At 40.2% G+C, this 13,729-nt stretch overlaps 1 protein-coding gene across 8 annotated transcripts in view; it reads left to right on the top strand.

Moving 5' to 3' along the window:
- Positions 1–13,729, top strand: part of FRY (FRY microtubule binding protein) — a 559,746-nt gene that overhangs the window by 460,004 nt on the left and 86,013 nt on the right. For all 8 annotated transcript variants that reach the window (XM_070409378.1, XM_070409376.1, XM_070409374.1 and 5 more), the window contains 4 exons: positions 1,054–1,233; positions 2,917–3,078; positions 8,236–8,310; positions 10,357–10,527. In XM_070409378.1, coding sequence (XP_070265479.1) covers positions 1,054–1,233; positions 2,917–3,078; positions 8,236–8,310; positions 10,357–10,527 — 588 coding nt within the window. The remainder of the gene's footprint in view (positions 1–1,053; positions 1,234–2,916; positions 3,079–8,235; positions 8,311–10,356; positions 10,528–13,729) is intronic.

Below are 13,729 nucleotides of genomic sequence, written 5' to 3'. Positions count from 1 at the left end.
ATTCTCTCCCTCTCATACTATCTTGCAGTTTGTGTTCCCGTTGGCAGCCATCTTCCTCCAACCCTATGTTCAAAAAAAATTTTTTGTGGGAAAAGGACTTCAGTCAGCCTGGGGATTGTCAGGGAGACAAAGATGGTAAAACAAAGTGAGTTTTATAGGAATATAGGAGTCTGATGAGCCAATAAAGAGAGGAAGGTCATTCCAGAACAAGGGACTAGCATGAGTAAAGGCACAGAGGCTAAGGGACCTGGCCTGCTTTGGGGAGCTCCAGGGGTGGCCTAAGGGAGATCACCCTGTAGGTCCTGCTCAGAGTCCACCAGAGGGGGGCCTAGAAGGAATGTAGACAGGGAAGTGGTATGTTCTGAAGATTTCTAGAAAGACCACAGTAGCTGGGATGGGTTTGATGGGCATAAGTAGAGACTGCCAGCAGGGAGACCAGTTAAGAGGTCATTGAAATAGTCCAGGCAGAGGGTGGAGAGATTTAACAGAGCTGGTGCCAGCAGGAATGGTGAGGAGGAAACACATTATCAGAAGGGAGGGTCAGAAAGGAGTTAAGAATGGCACCCAGATTCCTGGGTTAGGTCATGAGGAAGATATGGAGTGAAAGAGAAGAGTTGAGGGCAGAGACCATGTGCCCAGGAACAAATGGGTGGGAAGAGCCTGAGAAGTAGGAGAAGAACTAAGGAATACTGGAAACTGGGGGTGGGAGAATTTTGAGAGTGAGTGGTCAGTAGCATAAATACATTCAGGATTGTTTGGGGGGTTTTGTTTTGTTTTTTTGCTTCTTGTTTTTCAGATTAAAGAGGCACCACATGAGCAAAAACGGTACTTTATTTTAAAATGCATTTATTTGAATATGGACAAAAGTGGTCTTTTTTTATTTGCCTGTTTCCTAAATGTAGGTCATCTTGTATATAAATAGCGTTTTTATGAATTTTCTGCACTGTTTTAAATCCATGAATTCTGAATGGTCATGAGACATTTCCATAACTACTGTTATCAGTTTTTAAAAATGAAATTACTATTAACCATTCAATGTTTTATTTCCCTCAGAGTGTTCACTGGAGAGAAGCTCTGAATATCTTGAAGCTGGTGGTTTCTCGGTCGGCCAGCCTCATTTTGCCTTCCTACCAGCACAGTGACCTGTCAAAGATAGAAATACATCGAGTATGGACCAGTGCTTCTAAGGAATTACCAGGGAAAACTCTGGACTTTCACTTTGACATTTCAGAGGTATATTAACTGTTTCTGTAAACTTTAGCATTAATATATAGTACAAAGATCACAAGTAGGTGCCTTGAGCAAGAGAAACTAACTGTATGTTTACTTCCAATGGAGACTTCCTTCTAACGCCTGACTTAACTTGTTTTTTAAGAACATGTGGAGTACCATATTCACTGGAGCTCTCAATTGACAGCTTTTAAAAATAGAAGCTAGCCTTGGTTATATAAAAACTGATTTCTAAAAAGATAACTATAAAAGGAATGATCTTCAGCATTTTAAACCTAACTCATTCCTTATCTGACAACTGTCTTGTCTTTTCTCTATATTGGCAACCTTGTTCCCAGACCAGCTAATGACTGAGATTTGCAGTAATACAGAATTTGCCTTTATAGTTTCCCCGAGCCATACTGCTATTTAAACTGCAAAATTATCTAAATTCTTATCTTTGGGGAGAGGGGAGTGTGTGGAATGGGGGGTGGGAGGACGAGTGAACCAAGCTAAAGAGTTAGGGGGAAAAGAGAAGGCCGATAATAGTCAGATTTACCTGCCAGTTCAGGAACAAGCCCTCTGGAGACCTGTATTTAACCATTTTACTCTAACATGTAAAAATACTTCACTTTCTTGTGTCTCTTACCCCATGACCCATAAGCCCCCCAAAGCTGAAACTACGCTCTGTGCATTTTTTACATTACTAGAAGGGAAAAGCTATTTTTACTCTTTGACTTCAGCTTATTCTGCTCCAAAGAGGTACAGAAAACATGCAGCCAGTCAGCTGCACACCGAAGAGACCCAGCTATTCCAAAATGATGGGCCTTGGTGTAGAATCACCTATTGGCTTCTGCTGCCCCCAGGTGTAGGCCCATGAACTGATCTCTGTGCAGGACACCTCTTTGGCAGTAAGGCTTGGGACATGCTGCCCACAACCACTCCAAGACTCTCAGGAAATGAAATTTCTAAAGTGGTGCCCAAGTACCTGACCCTGGCCTCATTCGTTTACATAATTGAAAAGATATAAATAACTTAAATAAATGTTTAAATAATCTAGTATATAAAGGTTGGGAAGAAGGAAGGGACTTTTTGTCTTTTCTTGTTGTTAATCCTCACCTGAGGATATTTTTTCCCCATTTATTTTCAGAAAGAGTGGAAGGGAGGGGGAAAGACAGAGAGAGAGAAACATCGATGTGAGAGAGACACATTGGTTAGTTGACTCCCTCACATGCCCTGACTGGGGCGGAAATTGAGCCTGCAACCAAGTGAGGTACGTGCCCTTGACTGAAATTGAACCCAAAGCCCTTCAGTCCAGTGGTCAACACTCTAACCACTGAGCAAAACCAGCTAGAGCAGGACTTTTGGTCTCTTGTTATGACTACAAGAAATTCTTTCAAGCTTAAACACCTGACAACTGACTTTGTTTCCCTGAATGTTTTCCTTTATCAGTGGTTTCTAAAGAATGTTTAAGAACAACCAGTTGGAGTTTTTTTTCAGCTGCTAAAGAGAGTGGGAACATATTGAAGATGCAAAATGACTCAGAATATGTATTTGAACATCAGGAAGATGAGCCTACTTGTAACATTGAACTTCTGTAATTTTTAATCAAATAAGCAGTTCTTGGTTGCTGCAGGGTAGAGCAATTCCATACACCAGAGAAGTGTTAATGAGATAGAAGAACATGTGCTTTGTGTTCTTTCTAAGACGCCAATCATCGGGAGGCGATATGATGAACTGCAGAACTCTTCTGGCCGAGATGGGAAGCCCAGGACTGTGGCTGTCACCCGGAGCACATCCTCCACCTCATCAGGCTCCAACTCCAATGTCCTTGTTCCTGTGAGCTGGAAGAGACCCCAGTATTCTCAGGTATAGAATCCTGGACTTGCAGGATTGGAGGGGAACCTGGGGACTGACTGAGCCAATGGTCCATGAGATAAGGGATTCCTCCACTCATCATCCTGACCTTGCCCGTCGGGCATCGACACCAGTAGTAAGGATCTTAACAGCATTACAAGGGAACCCATTTTCTACATGAACAGCTCCTTACATAGGATTAGAGTCTGACACTTTGTTGATTTGATTCACTAGTCCTATCCTCTTAAAGCAAGTATGTCAAACTCAAAGGCTAACATGGACCAAATAAACAAGGTTTAAGTTTATGTGGGCCACAAAAAAACAAAAGCTTCAATTTTCATAGAAATGTAGGTTTATTTCAATAGAGACATGCTGAATATAAGGGCTAAAATAAATAAGTAATCATTAACATAAAATAATAGAACATTTTAATAAAAATTAATATTTTTTCTTGAACATTAACTTACCAGACACTGAATAACTGCACAAATTAATAAGCATAATGAAAATAAACCTAGTTTTCTTGTTTTCTGAAAGCGAAATATTTCCTATTGTGCACACCAAACAAGTCAGTACAGGACTAATGACATGGCAATCGGCTGCTAAAATATTCACTGCTAGTATTAGTGGAGAGAAATGGTGCGCCTGTACATAAGGCATATAAGAGAAATGAATGCAACACAATTATAATAATCAGTCATTACCGAACATCGTAGTTCATTATTAATAATTATGTATAATAGGATATTGTAAAAATTAAGTTATGAAATTTTTATTAAAACATTTCTTACAACCGTTATATTGACTGGGCCACAAAAATATTTGTTGTGGGCCGCTTGTCTTAAAGGCTTAGAAAGTGAAATCTGATCTCTTTCATGTGGTGGTCCTTCCAACATTTAAAGAAGCCCTGCCCCCTCTGCCACCTACCCAAATGAGTCCTCTGTTCTCCAAATAATACAACCTTCATTCTTTCAATTAGTTCTCAATGATGGCTGCACATCCAGTGAAATTCTGGCTATTGTCCTCTGTGCATGCTCTCCACTCATGGTCCCTGTGCTGCACAGTCTGTATAACACAGAGCAAAGCAGCTAGCTGCCAGGTCTCTCTGTTATCACAGCCTAAGAGTATTCACTCCATAAGTGCTTCCATTACAGTATTAATGTCATTGCACAATTAAGTAAAACCCTGCTTCATAGGGCTCTTTTGGTTACATATGACAGAAGCCCAATGAAAAATACCTTAAGTGGAAAAGGAATTTATTAACTTATGTGTCTTAGCTTCAAGCACAGCTGGATTCTAGTATACCAATTCAGAAACTGGATCCCTAGATTCTCTCTCCTTCTCACTATCTCTACCCTCTCTTCCCAGGCCTGGCACTGCTTTCCTCTCTGTTGACATCATTCTCAGGCAGGCTCTTCTTAGATTTCCATGGTCTTTGGCTCTGCTGATTTCAGAAGGACAGAGCCTTTCCCTGACCACACTAATAGCAATTAGAAAAAGGACTTGCAGGAGAGATAGGAACCAAGATAGCAGCATAGATAAGCACTGGTACTCACATCATCCCACAACCACATCAAAATTACAACTAAAATACAGAACAACTATCATTCAGAACTGCCTGAAATCTGGCTGAATGGAAGTCCTACAACTAGAGAATTAAAGAAGAAAGCACATTGAGACTGATGGGAGGGGTGGAAGCATGGAATGAGCTGGGCTGACATCCACATGTGGTTTAATCAGGAGGGATACCTTGATTGTGGAGGCCTCCCATGAGGAGCAAGGCGTCCCAGCCCCACACCAGACCACCTGGTTCCAGTGCTGGAAAGAGAAGTCCTATAAAAACCAGTGTGGATTGTGGCTGAGTGACACGGAGGGTTGCTGGAGTCCCAGGTGTTCCTCTTAAAAGGCTGGTACACAGACTTACTCAGACTCACTCCCTCTGAGCTCCAATACTGGGGCAGCAGCTTGAAATAATTCCGGGACATACAGGGAGGAACTAAATTATCTGGCATCAGGGCAAGAACTCAGGGTAGCTTTCTCTCAGACAAAAAGTGCTAAGACCTCCCACCACCCCCACAAAGCTAACTTGCAGGTGCCATATCTGAGTCTCCATCACTGTTTGCACCACCCTGGTGATCACTATTTGCACCACCCTGGTGATTCCCTAAGATCCCACCCCACCCAATATGCAGCCCCACCCAAGCTGTTTGCAATGGCTTTTCTATAGAATGGCCTGTCCTGGCTCAGGCTTCAGATGTCCCTAAAATCTCTCAAACAAGCAGCAGCTGGACTCTGTGCACCATACATCTCAATAAGTGGCCCCGGGCCCAGCACTAGCAGCAGCTTGCCTTGCTTCCCAGCTTGGCCTCTCCTGGTTATCTCTAAGCCCAACATAAGTAGCAGCCATCTGCAGGTCACTCTGTAGCTTGTGCTGGGTAGTCCCAAGCAGGACACAGGCAGTGGCTAACTTTTCACTTTCAGTGAGGTCCCAGAACCAGTGCACCTGGTGAACAGCTTCAGATCATGCCAGATTATAACTACCACACCCATGAACCACAAACTCAAGGGGCAGACTCAGTAAGCACCAAACCCCCATGAAGCAGGTCTTTCTCCATAGGGGTGTCTCCTGTATAGAAGCTTTTCTACTGTGGTAGCAGCTGATCCTCACAGCCAATTGGCCTGGGGGTCAATCCCTCTCAATTTTACCAACAGCAATCGAGGCTCAACTACAACAAAACAGTACACACAGTCCACACAGAGGTACACATAATGGGGAGGCTGAGCCACTGGGCCCTGAGAATCAAAACAGCAATTTGGAATATGAGGAAGCAAAAAAACATCCAATCAGAAGAGCAAAAAGAAAAAAGAATCCAAAAATATGAAGATGATGTAAGGAGCCTCTGGGACAACTTCAAGTGTACTAACATCTATACCATGAGGGTGCTGGAAGTAGAAGAGAGGGAGCAAGAAATCAAAACCCTATTTAAAGAAATAATGACAGAAAACTTCCCCTAACTGGTGAAAGAAATAGACATACAAGTCCAGGATTGCAGAGAATCCCAAACAAGATGAACCTAAAGAGGACCACACCAAGACACATAATTAAAATGCCAAGGGTTAAAGACAAAGAGAGAATCTTAAAAGCAGCAAGAGAAAAGCAGTTTAGTTAGGCAGGACCCATATGACTATCAGCTGATTTCTCAACAGAAATTTTGCAGGCCAGAAAGGAGTGGCAAGAAATATTCAAAGTGATGAAAAGCAAGAACCTACAACCAAGATTACTCTACTCAGAAAAGCTATCATTTAGAATTGAAGGTCAGATAAAGAGCTTCACAGACAAGAAAAAGCTTAAGGAGTTCATCACCATCAAACCAGTATTACATGAAATGTTGAAGGGTCTTTTTAAGTAGAAAATTTTTTTTAAAGATAAAAAATATGAACAATAAAATGGCAATAAATACATATCTATCAACAATTTAACCTAAAAATCAAAATGAACGAATTAGGAATCTAATGAATAAAATAGAACCAGAGGCATGGAAACATTGAACAGACTGACAAATCTCAGAGGGAAGTCAGGGGTGGGGGTGGGAGGGTAGATTAACCAAAGAATTTATATGCATATATGCATTACCCATGGACATAAACAATAGGGTGGTGAAGGCCTGGGGCAGGATGGGAGGATCCGGGTGGAGGAGGGAAAGGGGGGAGGGGTGTGAAAGGGAGGGATATTTGTAATAGTCTCAACAATAAAGATTAAAAATTAAATAAATAATTTTTTTAAGTTATAATGAAAAAGAAAGAAAAAGGATTTGCAGCTTATGTGAGGGAGGCAGAACCCCACTTACAGGGATAGCGGCTGTCCCCAAGATAAAATGAAGACCAAGTGAGCACTAGGCAGAAAAAATACTGTTCACCCAGTAGGACTCACTTTCACTCCTAAAGGTTGAGGAAATGGATCACGTAGCAGTACCTGCTGGAACACAGCTGGTCATCAGTGAGTGTCCACTGAGTTGTTGAATAGGGAGCCTACCATACTTCATTGGGGATTTGGCAAAGAGAAAGAAAGAGAAAGAAATGCACAGCCCATTCCATGTTCCTCAATATCGATTTCTTCCTGAGATTATAAAATTCCCACTAAAACTTAGGAAAAGAGCTTACAAATCTCTTGCCTTGCTTCAACATTCTTCAACACTGAAAAGACACTGTATTGAGTGTCTCTTCTATAATTTGTAAAGAAGGATGCAGCAAACTGAGTTCCATTAAGGAGAAAGTCTATGAGTGACTATGAGTGACATTGGCCTCCTAGCAGTCAAGACGTAAGTGTAAATCAGATTAAAAAGGGAAAGATCATTCTAGAAAGATCAGGAAGATTGCTTTGAAAGCAATTCTGGAGTACATGAATATTTTTAAGGCTCTGGACCCTCTTTAATTTTATTCTCAAACTACCATTCATTCTGAGAACTAGTTGATCTGTGTTACTGGAAAATGTGATGTCTTACAGAAGAATCTGCTTGCTTAAGGTGCTAAAACATGAGGTGTATGGAGAACACAAAAAGGAATTAAAGTTGTTTAACTTTAGGAAAAATAAATTGAAAAGATTTAATACAGCTTGCAAATAATTGAGTTTTTTTAATTCTGCACAAAGTAAAGTTAGTCTCCTTTTTAAGGAAAATAGGTTTGTGCTGTTAACATAATAGATTTAATTTAGGTTTAAGGAAAGTGTTGCTAATGCTGAAAGTTGTAGCATATAAGAACGATTATAAAGGAAAGGGATGAATATCTACTGAAGAATCTTGAGGTTGATTTTCAGACCCTGATCCCTCACCTTGGGAAAACTTAGATCAGTACTGTATCATAGAAATAGAAGGTGACCCTCTCTCTAAATGTTCTAATAGTCACCTTTTTTTAAAAGTTAAAACAAACAGGTAAAATGAATTTATAACATATTTTACTTAACCAAATATGTCTAAAATATTATTTCAACATGTAATCAATATTTCACAATTATTAATTCAATGTTCTACATTCTTTTTTCATGCCAAGTCTGTGTGCATTTTACATCTCAGTTCTCACTGGTCACATTTCCAGTATGATAGTTCTACATATAAGAGCAGATCTGGTCACAAGATGCCATGATTATAATCTGCCTGTGTGTTTCTTTTCCAGAAGAGGACAAAAGAGAAGTTGGTGCATGTCCTTTCTCTGTGTGGCCAAGAAGTAGGATTGAGCAAAAATCCATCCGTAAGTTCTAGCACATATCACATGTATTTTGGTATCATTTCTTTTTTACTTTGGTCTGTTTTTACCTTTGGTCAAAACAAGTTTAGAAGATTTACCTATGAATTACAAGTATACTATCTACCATCTAGATCAAACCCCTACATCATTTCTCCCCACAGCATGGTTTTCAGTCTCATCTTAATTCAGAAACAATGAAAGATTTTGTTGGCTATTTGCTCCACGTTGTCTGTAAATAAATACTCAGTTATTTTCAATTTTTAAAACTTCTTAATTTTTTAAATAAAAATGCCCAGCTTACTGCACCACCAAATATGATACACATTCCTTTTGGATATAATTTTATTCTGTACACACAACTCTTACTGTGATGTCATTATTTTATTCACAATAAAGGTGAAAATAATGATATGTTATCATGTTTTTTCTCATGTAAATTTCCACAGAAGTTACAGTTTTTTAAAACCATGCCATCAGGTTTTGAAATATATGAATAATTAAAGTATTAGAAGTTAGCTTCTGAAGCCCTTCTAAAATTTAGAAAATTCAAATTGTGTATGTGAACCTGTTGTAGCAAAAGCAATAAAAATCTCAGAGTCTGACTTCACCAGGTATTTTTCTGACTGCCTGGCAATATGCCCGAGCCAGTTGTTAGCTCGGCTTGGCCTCCATTGAAGTCACCATTTGGTGTTAGTGATAAGTGGGTTTGTGGCTACCCCTGTGACATTATTTAGGGCAGAGGGAACAAGATGACAGTGGCTAGAGCAGGCGGAGCCTCCAGGCTCACAAGGGAGAGAAACAGGAGCACTTGGCCTTCGCAATGCAGCCCTGCCAGCCAGGGCCATTTCTTACTGCCTTAGCAGGTGGCACTTCCTCCTTCAGATCCGAACCTCCTGTTTCTGTGCTGAGGCCTTTCTGGCTGGAAATGTTTACCTGGAGGATGTTACAAGTAAGAGCAGCAGCACAACTGAGGAAGCCAGAATTCTCATCTTGTCTCTCACTAGTTGTCTGTCTTACATGCCCATATGTAATACCTGCACAAACTGTATCACATACACACATGAGAAATAATGACTGTACTGAAATACTGGAGAAAAAAAGTACCTGTAAATCCTCTCATTCTTTTACTTTTGATAGACATTTGTGTATTTAAATTCTTCTAAATGATTGCCTACTTTTCAAGGATGACTGGATGTTGTAATGGTTAAATAAGAATCCTGTTCACTTTATTTAATATCAATCTGTATTCAGGCAAGGCTGAATAGCAAAACATTTAGCTTCATTTGTAGCTTATTATTTCTACAAAGTTCTGTTAAGATGACCCAGCAAAAAGACCCTAAACAAAAATTTTAATTTTAAAGTATTACTGTATTAAAGTTGTTGATAGAAAAAGTCTTGTTTTGTTAAATCAATAGGGTAGGAATTTAAGTGTAAATTATGAGCATGGTTGCTCGGCTACACTTCTGTAGTTCAAATGAGCAAGTATTATACCTTTTGGCTTCTGTTTCTTATTCCTTTCCAGTTCCTGATTTATCTCTGAAAGGGTTAATTCCTTTGCTCTCATAGTTCATTCTATAATAGCTTATCTTGGTATTGGGAATCCTGAAAATATTGTGTGACAATGTGTGTCATCTGTGTGTGAGTATGTACAAGTACCAACCTCAGTCAGTTCAGAAACAGTGGAACTTGTCTTGGCTGCTGATTTGTGAACACACATACAGTTTTCTCACAAACACGCACACACGCCCCTACACACACACACACACACACACACACACACACACACACATCCAGGTAGGGTCGAGTCTTCATCTAGTAAGCAGCCATTTGACTCTTGAAACATTTTCCTGGTGCATGAACTTGTGTCTTTGCACTAATTTTAATCTGAAGGCACCTGTCCAACATAAATAATAACATCCTAAAAAAATCTGCCTGAGGAATTAGGTGTGTACTGGAAACAGTGTGATGAAGAGCCAGTGATGGGTTTTTTTGTAGCACGAACAACCAGAGGGAGATGGTTTCTCAGGACGGGACTTTTTGGATTTGTAGGTAATTTTTTCATCATGTGGGGACTTGGACCTGCTGGAGCATCAGACGAGCTTGGTCTCTTCCGAGGATGGTGCCCGAGAACCGGAGAACATGGATGACACAAACAGTGAGCAACAGTTCAGAGTCTTTAGAGACTTCGATTTCCTGGATGTAGAACTAGAGGACGGAGAGGTATAGTACTTTCTCTAAAAATAACCCACTTGACTAACAAAGTTTCTTTTTACCTGCTAAGTAATGAATTTTTATAACTGTGTCTTTCATTGAAAAGCTGTAAACTTTATTTTAAATCAACGTATTCCAAGTTCAGCAGCTTCATTTTGGCACAAGTTACCACACCCTTCCTGTCTGAGCCCACAGCAGATGCTGCCAGATTATTTGTAAATGGCCATAATTTGACTGCTGATGACCATACAAAGGCTGTGTGTAAGTCCAACAGTGAGCTTTAAAAAACACACACACAAAATATTCAAGTTCTGAACCTGTTTGCTGGTACCTGGCTAAAACAAGCAGAGCATTTAATGCTTATAAACATGAAATTGCTCTAATTCCATTACTTGGAAGCTTGCCTACGACAAAATAAGCCAAGAGCCTGGGGCCTCTGGGGCCTTTGTGCTGCCTGATTAGGTCATTAGAATTCAAAACAGGATGGAGGGCACAGGAGAGTTTCTGGCTCTGATGTAGATGGGTGGCAGGTTTTCCCCACACTTGGAGCAGCTTAACTCAAGTCTCAATAGGCAAAGGCAGATTTGTGTATTTGGATGACAAGTATGGTCATAAGATGCTTTCAGTTATGAATCATATTTTTGAAATCTGGGATTGGAAGGCAACACATCATCCCTTTGCTCTCATTTTGATAGTTTGGGGGGTGTTCCAGTTGAGTGGTAATCCTTTGCCTCAAAAGGTGGAAACGAAATTCACTAAAGGGAGATTGGTATGTGTGAAAATGCCGGATACCCCTGGTACCAAGTCAGCTCCTGGTGTTAGTCAACATGCTTGAGCTCACATGTAACTGTACACAGTCTATTTCCCAAAGAAAGGGCTTTCTGCTAGACTTAAAGTTAAAGCAGAGGCCCAGATTCAAAGTTTATCATCTCCTATAGTGGAAAGGCACCTCCTAACTTAACCAACTTCTTAACCTTAATTAACTTCTTACCTTCCCTAAAAGGGTGACTGCTGACCAACTCGTTTATATCAAGGTGAGGCCAAGGGGCTATCTGCTTTTGTCCCTTTGGCCACTGATGACCCTAGATATCTGTGCCAGCAAGGGAGAATCACATCCTCAGAAGGAACAGTATTTTCTTTACCAATCTTTTCCTGAACACAAGTTTTGCAGCCCAGTATGTAAAGAGCTAAAGGCACTTACTGCAAAGCAACTTTAAAATAAGTGTCAGCTTTTCACCTTGAGTTGTTCTAGAACCAGTAGAAAGTAGTGCAGAATTTTCTGACTGTTCATCACAATTAGTAATAAAGATATCAATCTCGAATTGTGGTGATGATTGTTTTAAGTCTTCCATGAAATACAATGGTTTTGAATATCTCTGAGCCAGAGATACATGGAATGTCACAACATGAGTTCCCTGGCCTGAACAGCTAACCCCATCTTCTCTCCTAGGCTAGAATTCAAGCTCAGGCACCCTCTTCACTCTGAAAATAAAACTAAAGAGGGAAAAATTGACCTTGCAAGACACACATCATTTTCTAAAGTCAATCAAATAAAAACATGTTATATAATGTGACCTAGCAGGAGAATCAGACACAGTTTCAGAACAACTAACAAATTTATCAAAATAAAGGAAGAAAAATCTGAGATGCCCATCACTTGAAAATAACTATGACACTAATGTTTGTCAGGGACAAAAAGTAATGAATACTACTGGTGTTCTCTCTGTTGTCCTAGCCAACAAGAACTACATCACAGTGGTGACTTTATCTTATATCATTAAGATTTCATAGACACTCAAGAGTATGAAAGTATATATGTACCCAAATAAAATAAACCATGTGAAAAAGTTTTAACCACATCTCACTAAGATACAATAAGGGATGCTGCCATGCTTATGAGGGGTCGCGTAAAAAATGCAAGGCTTTGGAGCCAGGCAAGGTCCAACTTTGAATTACAGCTCTGCCACTGACCTCACTCACTGTATGACCATGAGCATGCAGTTTCTCTTGGCTTTCTCAGATACTCAATGGGTATGATAATACCTGTCTATAGAGTGGATCTGAGCATTTAGTGAGGTAACCTAAATAAAGCTTCTAGCACTGTCCCAATGTCCATTCCTTTGTACTATCATTGGTGAATAATTTCAGTTTTTCCTCATCTGAGAAAGTTAAGCATATTTACCTTCTAGATAAAAACACAGTTATCGAAAAAGACAGTTTTTTGGTTACATCTACTTCTTTTCATTAAATTGCCTCATAATTTATTGCCTAATAATGGTAAGGGTTTGGCCTTGAACTTTTCAGAATCTTTGCAAGGTGCTGTGTCTTTGCTGTTAACTGTATATCAGCAGTGAAGAGACCATGATCACACACACCTTTCTCTTGGTGAGCAGGATCAGGTGACACCATCTTTTTGTTCCAGTTGATGACCCTGATACATTTTCCCATGACATTTCACAATTTTCTCACAAATACTTAGTCATCCCCCCCCCCCCCTCAAAAGTGTTGAGGACAGAAAAGTGGCCACACAAGGGGAAAGCTGTTTCAGAAATTGTATTTGTGACTTATTGCCCCAATTCCATCATCTACCACTATGAGCTTGGGAATTTCTGGTTTGATGTTGATTTTCTCCTTGGGTTTATATACCTTTACCTTTCTTTAAGTTGCATCTACTGAAGTATATATTGTTAGCACTGTTCATTGTGTTAAAACTAAGAGAAAAGCACTTTAGTGTCCTTAATATCATCATTTTAAATAGACCTTTTAATTTGTTTCTCTGTTCACCCCATCTGCTGCCCAGGAGCTTCAGGTAAGAGGATGCTCTTTTTTCAGGTATGCAAGCCAATGTTTTGCATTAATGCAGATTGATAACAACAGAGTTGCTTCTTCCTCCCTTCCAGCATATGTATGCCTGTTTGTATGCATATTCACATTGATGGGTGTGTGACATAAGACGTCTTTTTTCTCTCAATTGCGCTAATCTTCTTCTCTATATATAAAAGCCTAAGTGACCATTACAGTGGAATAATTGGAATGACCGGAATGACCGGTCACTATGAAACACATTGAGCAGGCAGGCAGGCAAGTGGTTAGGAGCAAGCAGACAGGCAGGCAGGTGAGTTGGTTAGGGGTGAGCAGGCAGGCAGGAGAGTGGTTAGGGGTGAGCGGTTCCGGATTGTGAGAGGGATGTCTGACTGCTGGATGTCCGACT

Source organism: Myotis yumanensis, unplaced genomic scaffold (genome assembly GCF_028538775.1).
Source record: "Myotis yumanensis isolate MYYU_CA2020_CCGP unplaced genomic scaffold, mMyoYum1.0.hap1 SCAF_3, whole genome shotgun sequence".
NCBI classification, from domain to species: Eukaryota; Metazoa; Chordata; class Mammalia; order Chiroptera; family Vespertilionidae; genus Myotis; species Myotis yumanensis.
Note: the sequence above shows the minus strand (reverse complement) of the source record. Positions and strands in the feature narration are given on the sequence as shown.